The following is a 9,976-nucleotide window of genomic DNA, read 5'->3' on the forward strand; positions in this document are numbered from 1 at the left end:
CTGAGACTGGTAATAATAGTTTTATAAAAAGACCAAGAACGTAGCCAGCGGAGTACAAAAAGTCCGGACCCTCCCCCAGTTTCCAATTGTTTCAATTACTTTTTTAGTAAACGATTATTATTATTTAAATAATTCACTATTTTTAAATAATTCAGTTTTACTGACATGTACTGCTGAAATATAGTTCTCAACAAATAAACGGTTCAAAGAACTTTTTTAAGAACAAAATGGGGCCTTAATCTCTGTCCACTACAGGAAAATATCAGTTGTCTGCACCCCCCCCCCCCCCACCACAAAAACAAACTTTTTCCTGGCTACGTTCTTGGAAACGACTAACGATAATGGTATCACAACACAATCGACACTATTGATAAAACGTTTATTCACAGAAAATAAATATTAATTATATCCTGTGATTAATGATGATGGTTTTATTCTGTCGTTTATAATGAAAGTTTTATGGTGAAACGCCTGTTAAACCGCCAGTGTGTTGGTAGCAATGCAATTATTTGCTTTAAGCGTCATCAACCCATTACGAAGTAAGAAACAAGTTTATTACATTCGGATTGGTTCATATCGGTAGTTTTCATCCACACATGTACACATTTTTTACACAATTGTTTTGTCGGTTATATAACATGGTAATATTAAATTTAAACATCTGGTTTACAATAAGTACAATATACTTCACAATAACAAAGAAAAGATTTAACTTTTTTTAAGCTCACGTCTAAATGAGGAATTGGCCTCTCCGTATAAAAAAATTAAAAATTTTTTGAAAAAGAAAACATTCTGTTTATTTGCGCCATTATCATAGTTTTGAATTTTTAACAGTACTTTTGGAAATGCAGGTAAAACAATTCAGGAATGAATTTGAAAATTATGGTATAAACTGGATAATATCCATAGTTTCATACCACATTCAAATAGGTACACGACTACATAGGTTTTACATATGAGAGTTTACATACACATTTAGGAAGGGCTCTCTTACACATTTTCACTATTCAGAACCTAAGAGCAGTTTAAAACTCAGAGGACAATACGATTAGGTTTTTGCCTGCGTATTTTCACAAACTGGGAATTGTTTGTAAATATTTAACTTGCACACTATTTGAAGTCTGGTGAACACAAATTTTGTCTTTCACAAAACCTTAAAATATTTTAACGCTCAGAAAGAATGTATCCTAAATTTGACACTGTTATCGACTATCTATAATGGAAAAATGTCGTACTTTCTTAATTTTAAGATCTTTTCTCCGCTTGAATGAAGATAAAATTATTTCCAAAACAGACTTGCAAAAGTTACAAGTAGTTAAGTTAAAAAAGTACTTACATTTTGCAGCACATTCTAAGTAAAAGTTAAACAGCAAAATATTTTAATTGATTATGAAAAAATGAGGTTGATTCCACATTTAAAAACAGAACATCAAAATGTAAAACGATTCGGAACGTGCACTACACGTAATTACAAGTACAGCTGTGGCTGCGATAAGATAAAAATAATCTCTTAATTGAGTCCAGTCCTTATCTCAATGTTAGATCACTTGCTGTCTGTGTCTTCCTGGGGCATTTTATCCTTCACGTTAAATTGAAAATACAATAAAATAAAAGATTATCTTATCTTTCTCCTGTTAACAGATTAAACATTTCTTGTGTAATTCTTTGTTTCATTTAAATCTATTTATTTACACTATCCATAAACTTAAAACTTTTATTTAAAAACAACCAAATTTTTACTTTTTTCGAAATATCTGAAAATTAGTATTTTTTATTTAAAACGGTAATTGTTTGAATTATTTTGGTCCAACGTATTGCAATGATCGTGTAAATAACATTTCTTTTTAACTTTAGGCGTGCGTATACTACTTTCAGGCTACTACAGTATTGTAAAACAGGTTGTTTGTTCCCGTATTATAACATATTCTTAGTAGTTTGAAAATGAAAAGGTGTGGGATTGGCAAGACATTTAACTTTTTAAACAGTAGAAAGGAACTTTCTCGTCTGTTTTCGTAGAATAATTCTGACAAAGGGATTCCGCGTGACTCGTAATTTATCAATATTATGCTTAAGAGTTGTATAATATTATACAATAAAAATACAATACTACTATAACACTAATGATATAATAATACTACATAATTATGTATTAGTGTAATAATTTTCATTACGAAAATATGCATATATGCACAAACACAGTCTGTGCGCAAGCTAGAGCTGTGCTTAGTCAAATAAGAAATTAAATATTTTGTTTAACAAATTAATGTACTAAAGAACAAAATTTATAAATACGAGTATTTTTATAAAAAGGCAGGAAGAAATGGTAGTAAATAATTTAAGAATCCTACATCCCTATTACTTAATGGAGGGCTCACGAGGGGGACTTGTATGTTAATACTAGTTTTAAAATGCGAAGAATCAATATTAGTAAAAGTGGAATGTGAAGAATAAGGAAAACATTGTTTTTAGAATCCTAGTGATCTCTAAATCTACCCAATCCTTCTCTTAAATCTTCATTGGCCTGTACACTAAAAATTTACCTAATGGGTGACAGGGAGATTATTTGGGAAGTACCAGTAATAAAATATTCGTGAGTACAACATTTAATAAAGGATCTCCAGGAGCCTTCAAATTCTGAAGAATTCAAAGGATCACAAGACTGTCCATGAAGGAAGTCCATAAGAAAAGTTAGCTTTCGATGAGATGAATTTATTACTAGGAATACGCCCCGTGGTGGAGGGTGATCATTTAGTGATCTCCATTAGTTTATCAACCGTCTACCTGTCCACCCCCAACCCCATCGGCCGCCGATTTCTCGTGATCCATCGGGCTCACGGTGGCTGAGCGATTTCTTTTTTACCCCCGACAGACCGGCCTTCGCCCGTTTTTTTACCGTCGGAGTCCTCGCGGCTTCGAGCTCCCCACGGTATCAAATACCTTTTTGTTTACATAGTCTAATTCCCAAAGTTGCACCTTTTGTCGGCGCGGGAACGTTTTTCTTACGCCTCGCTCGCCACGACGGAGCTGCTAGACTAAATATTTTGTTATGTTTTTAGCTCCCTAAATAATTGGAGGGGTCTTTCCACAACAAAACTATTGTAATGAGACATTGTTGCTCGTTTTGGAAGGGAAACACCATCAAGTGATGTTTACTTACGGAATTGTGTTATGACAGGATCTGTTAGATGTCTGTTTTACTTCCCACACGTTTCTGTAGAGTTCTTGGATCAAACTGTGTTTTAGAATTAAAGTTACATAAACGATTAAGAAGAGTAAAATACACATAGCAGATTAAGCTTGTGCGTTGGTCGTAGCTAGTTTTCTTCGAAGTGGTTAAGCTTAATTTTGAGTTTTTTTATGAGATAGCACACAATTAATAAAGTGGTAAACAATTAGTATTAACAGACAATCATATACATTTTACCAGCTTCTTCTTTTTGGAATCAAATACTCTATTAATAAACAAACTCCAATAATTAAGAAGTGTAATGTTTTTGAGGCCTTTCATGTTCAATGAACAACACATCTTCAGACCCACATAACTGAAATAAAAGTGGTTAAAGTAATAACTAATTAATAATAAGTAATGAAGTATTAATGCTTTAACCACTTTTATTTCAGTTATGTGGGTCTGATGATGTCATATTTCTTATACATCATAGTCATATTTTTTACCAATCCATTACCATTGAGATGCTAAATATAAGATCCTATAGGGAAACAATAAAGGTTTTTGGACGAGCTCCTATTTATAAAACAGTTTTAAATTTTCGCCCTATTTTAAAAACGGAGTACAGAGGCATCGCCATATCCAAAACCCAACATAGAGAGCCTTGGAGAAGTATCAAATGAAAACATAATAATAACTTAAAGTTTATTTTTGACGATGGAAGGATTGTGAAGGAAACAGGATTTTTCCGGACATTTGCCATCGTTCAGTGAAACAAAAAATCAGTAACTCTACGTTTCGAGATCTACAATCTGATCTCTTCTTCAGGTAAATAACTAACCTAACATATAATAATAAACTAGGTTGTAACTAGTTTAACCTAGCTTAACCTAGTTAGTAATTATGTGTTAGGTTAGTTACTTACCTGAAGAAGAGATCAGATTGCAGATCTCGAAACGTAGTGTTACTGATTTTTTGTTTCACTGAACGATGGCAAATGTCCGGAAAAATTGTGTTTCCTTCATACCATTGAGGTTTTGATTTGAGAAAACTTAAAAGTCGCGGATAATCACTTTTATGTTTATTTTATACATTTAATTAACTGAAAATATTTAGTTATATGCGATATTAATTACATACTTAATATGGCACACATTATAACAAATAAAATATCTACACGAAATAAAGTATTTATAGAGTAAACAGAATAAACAATATCTAAAAAATAAGTTAGGGCATAAAAAATCACCTCGTAGCCTTCGTAAGCGTATAATAAGTAAATTCCTTCCATCCCAGGAAATGTATATCATATGTACGAATAACACCGCATTTAGTAATACTTCTCTATACTCAGCCCTTTAACATAATTTTCAAGTCGTTTGAGTACTAGTGTTGAATGTTCAACAGGAACAATCCCGACATTCGTTACTTCCAGTGAATAGATGTTATCTCTCAGTGTCAAACAAAGTCTTATCTTATCGGTTCAGTCATCCAAGAATTTGTTTGTTGCAGCAATATTTGCTCTCACAAAAGGATGTTTATCTTGTCTTTAATCACTGTTATGGAAAATAATAACAGTAGTTAAACATAGTCATTCTACTAATATATATTTAGTTGCCATTTGGGATAGAAATTTTGTACATATTATTTCTTTTAGAAAACGTATCTCTACCAAAATATGACTAATACCGTTGTTAAACAATTCACTCGGTCCCAAACAGAATCGATATAATGACTCTAAATACAGTAGACCTACTATTGTAGTTAGTGCGTTGTTTGGCCTCTGGTGCAATAGAGATGTAGTAGAGAATACCGATGGTTTAGTTTATAACTGGCTTGCTCTGTAAAAAATAAATCTAACGTACTATCTAAAACAAAAATACAACTTTATTGTATGACTTCCTATGTTAGATGCCTACCGAATGTTTTTATCGTGCCATAGTTGGTTTGTGTTTAAAGTAAACGTTATGATCAATTAGAAAATGTGACGAATCTAAATAAAAATCAATATTCTTATGAAAAAAAAAACATAAATTGGTTTCAAATCTTTTAACTCATTCGGGTGATATGATTAATCCATATTTGTACAAAAACGTACGAAAGATTTGCCGAAACGAAGTGGAAAAAAATACGTGGGTAATGCAAGTAATAATTTTACACGGTATTAAAACCAAACAATGGCGGATTTACTAATTGGCCTAAGGGGCGAAAACGAGAAAAAACCTTAATTTAAGACTAGTTTTAACGCAAATACAAAATCTCACATTAACATTGCTAGGGTTATTATGTAATTATCGTTAAACAAAGCAAGAGGTCTCTTCAGATGCACAAATGAGTGCACAACGATGTTTAAAAAAAATTTCTTAACTACAGAGGAGCAATCGAGTTTCCTACACGTAAAGTTACTTTGTAGGAAGGGCTAATTCAATGTGAATTTTGAGTTTAGCTCCAGTTCACCTTCCTTTTATTGCTTTATTCCCTTTTATCCGATGTCGAAACGATGTAAATGTTCCGTTTTGAGCTTTTTCGTCGTCGACTTTCTTCGGATCTCTTTAGACGAACGTGACTCCAGATTCCAGGAGTCCTTTGTCTTAATGCAGCATCTGGAAGTTTGTGACAACATTGCTTAGAGATCATGTCCTAAACATTCTATTGCACTCAAATGTGTATCTTGAAAGTCTATGAGAGTACCTCTTCACTTGGATTGATCTGTGTTTTGTGGTTTGGGTGTGTCTGATGTCAAGATGATGTGGGAATTTATTTTGGGATTCTTCGTCGCCTACTTTTTTTAATCTCTTCAGAAGAACATGACTCCAGATAAAAACTAAGGCAACATTCATATTAAATCAACCTTTCCCACTGTAGCTACTTTATGTGTAAGAAACGGGTGCTTTCGAGTTATTGACTTATATCCTAAGGATGTTGTAAATTTTGGGAAATTGCACGTTTATAAGATTGAGTTCCTCAATTTACAATTTTCAAAGGGAGTGACAACTGTGAAAACCTGTGATTCGCAACTGAGCGATCTGTTTTCACCTCTGCTGAAGGCAACATCCTTCGGGTCTCCAGGTTTCTTGAATTCCAAAATTCCAGAGATGAATAGAAGATCATGGATGTTGAGCGATCACCCCTGACGGATGAGGGGATCCATCATCGACCCGGACAGAGATGTCTGGCACGCATACTAACGTGCACCTGTAGCGTCCGGCACCTGGGCACCTGTGGCTTTTAGTCTCGCTAGTTATCGTTCACCACCGCTAACAGGCTGCTTGTCCTTTCACGTAGGTGGTGATGGAGGCAAGCAAGATATTTACTAATTACCACTTAAGGTGGATTTTTCTACTTAAGGTTGACACCTTTTACTTAAATGAGGAATGGTTAATACACATCCTATGTAAGACTTTCCCTTTAATCTGCATTGTGTTTCCATTGAATAGACCTTTAAAATGATATGTCACAACATAGGGGTTGAAATTTGAAATTATAAAGTTACCCCCTTCTACCCTCTTTTGAAAAGGGGGGTGAAATTTTTGTAACCCTCAAAAAAACCCAACAAAGTAATTTAATAAGCCTGGTGAAGGTTGTACATTGATATCTAAATCCGTTTGGAATATATCCAGGCGTATCAGGACTTAATATTCACCCTTAGATATAAGGGATTGTTTTGCCCATAACTCTTGCTAGGATCATCGTAAAGATGTTTCGTTCATGTCATTGTGTATCTTTTTAATTTACCTTTCAAATGGTATGTCACAAGATAGGGATTGAAATTTGAAATTATAAAGTTACCCCCACCCTCTTTTGAAAAGGGGGTGAAATTTATGTTACCCTCAAAAAATGCAAAAAAGTAATTTAACAAGTCTGGTGAAGGTTGTACATTGATATCTCAATCCGTTTGGAATATATCCAGGCGTATCAGGACTTAATATACACCCTTAGATATAAGGGGTTGTTTGCCCATAACTTTTGCTAGGATCGTCGTAGAGATGTTTTGTTCTTGGCCTTGTGTTTCTTTTGAATTTACCTTTCAAATGATATGTCACAAAATAGTGGTTGCAATTTGAAAATTTCAAGTGACCCCCTTTTCGCCTCTTTTTCAAAGGTGGTCGGGGGATAATTTTATCTTTCCATAAAGTCCAAAACCCATTTTAATAGGTATGGTGAAGATTTTACATCGATATCTCAGTCTGTTTGGAATGTATCAGAACTTAATTTACATCCTGTATATGATATTGTTATTAAAATGATTTCTGGTTGATTAATATTGTAGATGTGCGTTTTGTTATTTTGATATAATCTACAATTTAGTTATCAATGTCCACTCTGCGATCAGATTTGTTTATAACAGATTTTCAATTCTCGGTGACTTAAAAGGCAAGTTAAAGATGCTCCTTACGACCCCTTTGTACTGCAAAGAGAAAATGTATTGAATGTAAACTGAATAAATGAAAGGAAAGCAAATTTTGTGTATGGCGGACGTAAAATATTAATAGCAATTTCTTTAAAAAATAGCAAAAAATTGCTTTAAAGAAAATAATTAGACATATTATGATATTGAGGAACATACCTATTGTGCCATAAGCAACGTTTTGTAAAGTGTATTTACTACTTTAGGGCTTGTAGGCCACGTGGGTCAAATATAATAAATAATGAGTACTTTAAATCCTGAATTTTATTAAAAAATTTAATCAGAAATCTTTATTTGAAATGAACGAATATTTTTCGTGGTTGTGAGTTGTGTGGCCTCTGAAAACAAAGCTAAGAGCCTACTTCGTGCTCAATTAAACAATTTAAGTACCAAGAAAGAATTTGATTCTAAATCTGAAACTGCTAGCCTTAAGCTCGGGTAAATAAGGTAAAACAAACAAACAAACACATTAAGACAACGTCCCAATCATTGGAAATCGCAGGACCTGAAGCTAAAACAAATCGTCAACAATAGTCGTGTTAATTTTGGCAGGGCTTTGTTTATCCTTCAGGCTATTTCAGGGTGTGTGGACTGACTATCTGTAATGTTGTTTTGAAACACTTGTTATTTTACTTGATCCAGTGAACAAATCTTAGATCACATGGGAACGGACAAGATAAGGCAAAAAGCGTAGATTGGCGTCTTATTTTTGAAGATATTAATTAAAGAAGGATAAACATGGAAGAACAAAAAGTTCAGCCTTGCGTATGTGGGTTAACTGGTGACAAGTGAGTAGCTGATGGGCTAAAGTAGGTGTAGGAGGTGCCAAATTGAGGTGGGCCCTCAACAACAGGCCCCAGTGCATCGGTATACACATCGAAGAACAAACAGTTCAGCCTTGCGTATGTGGGTTAACTGGTGACAAGTGAGTAGCTGATGGGCTAAAGTAGGTGTAGGAGGTGCCAAATTGAGGTGCGCCCTCAACAACAGGCCCCAGTGCATCGGTATACACATCGAAGAACAAACAGTTCAGCCTTGCGTATGTGGGTTAACTGGTGACAAGTGAGTAGCTGATGGGCTAAAGTAGGTGTAGGAGGTGCCAAATTGAGGTGCGCCCTCAACAACAGGCCCCAGTGCATCGGTATAAACACCGAAGAACAAACAGTTCAGCCTTGCGTATGTGGGTTAACTGGTGACAAGTGAGTAGCTGATGGGCTAAAGTAGGTGTAGGAGGTGCCAAATTGAGGTGCGCCCTCAACAACAGGCCCCAGTGCATCGGTATAAACACCGAAGAACAAACAGTTCAGCCTTGAGTATGTGGGTTAACTGGTGACAAGTGAGTAGCTGATGGGCTAAAGTAGGTGTAGGAGGTGCCAAATTGAGGTGCGCCCTCAACAACAGGCCCCAGTGCATCGGTATACACATCGAAGAACAAACAGTTCAGCCTTGCGTATGTGGGTTAACTGGTGACAAGTGAGTAGCTGATGGGCTAAAGTAGGTGTAGGAGGTGCCAAATTGAGGTGCGCCCTCAACAACAGTCCCCAGTGCATCGGTATACACATCGAAGAACAAACAGTTCGGCCTTGCGTATGTGGGTTAACTGGTGACAAGTGAGTAGCTGATGGGCTAAAGTAGGTGTAGGAGGTGCCAAATTGAGGTGCGCCCTCAACAACAGGCCCCAGTGCATCGGTATACACATCGAAGAACAAACAGTTCAGCCTTGCGTATGTGGGTTAACTGGTGACAAGTGAGTAGCTGATGGGCTAAAGTAGGTGTAGGAGGTGCCAAATTGAGGTCAACAACAGGCCCCAGTGCAGGCTCAAGTGAGTAGCTGACTAAAGTAGGTGTAGGAGGTGCCAAATTGAGGTGCGCCCTCAACAACAGGCCCCAGTGCATCGGTATACACATCGAAGAACAAACAGTTCAGCCTTGCGTATGTGGGTTAACTGGTGACAAGTGAGTAGCTGATGGGCTAAAGTAGGTGTAGGAGGTGCCCAAATTGAGGTGCGCCCTCAACAACAGGCCCCAGTGCATCGGTATACACATCGAAGAACAAACAGTTCGGCCTTGCGTATGTGGGTTAACTGGTGACAAGTGAGTAGCTGATGGGCTAAAGTAGGTGTAGGAGGTGCCAAATTGAGGTGCGCCCTCAACAACAGGCCACAGTGCATCGGTAGGCTGGCCACGTAGTTCGCTACATAGACTCTGCCAGGGTCTGCACTATCATTCACTTAGTCAGCTTCTAGGCAGGGGAGTCTAGCCCTTTATTGTAGTGATGTACACTGTAAGAGGTTATAAGACACGTCATTCTTGTAATCTTAGTCATATAAACCGATGGGGATCGGAGGAAAAATATGATGGAATTTGGATGGGATGCACATTTATACTCTGATGACAAC

At 36.1% G+C, this 9,976-nt stretch overlaps 1 protein-coding gene across 1 annotated transcript in view; it reads right to left on the reverse strand.

Annotated features, from left to right (window-relative positions):
• LOC124358094 (protein PELPK1-like) overlaps nt 1–9,473 on the reverse strand; it is an 81,027-nt gene extending 71,554 nt beyond the window's left edge. The window contains exon 1 of the mRNA XM_046810387.1: nt 9,289–9,473. Coding sequence (XP_046666343.1) covers nt 9,289–9,473 — 185 coding nt within the window. The remainder of the gene's footprint in view (nt 1–9,288) is intronic.
• Between the last annotated feature and the right edge of the window lie 503 nt (nt 9,474–9,976).

Source organism: Homalodisca vitripennis, chromosome 3 (assembly GCF_021130785.1).
Source record: "Homalodisca vitripennis isolate AUS2020 chromosome 3, UT_GWSS_2.1, whole genome shotgun sequence".
In the NCBI taxonomy this organism is placed as follows: domain Eukaryota; kingdom Metazoa; phylum Arthropoda; class Insecta; order Hemiptera; family Cicadellidae; genus Homalodisca; species Homalodisca vitripennis.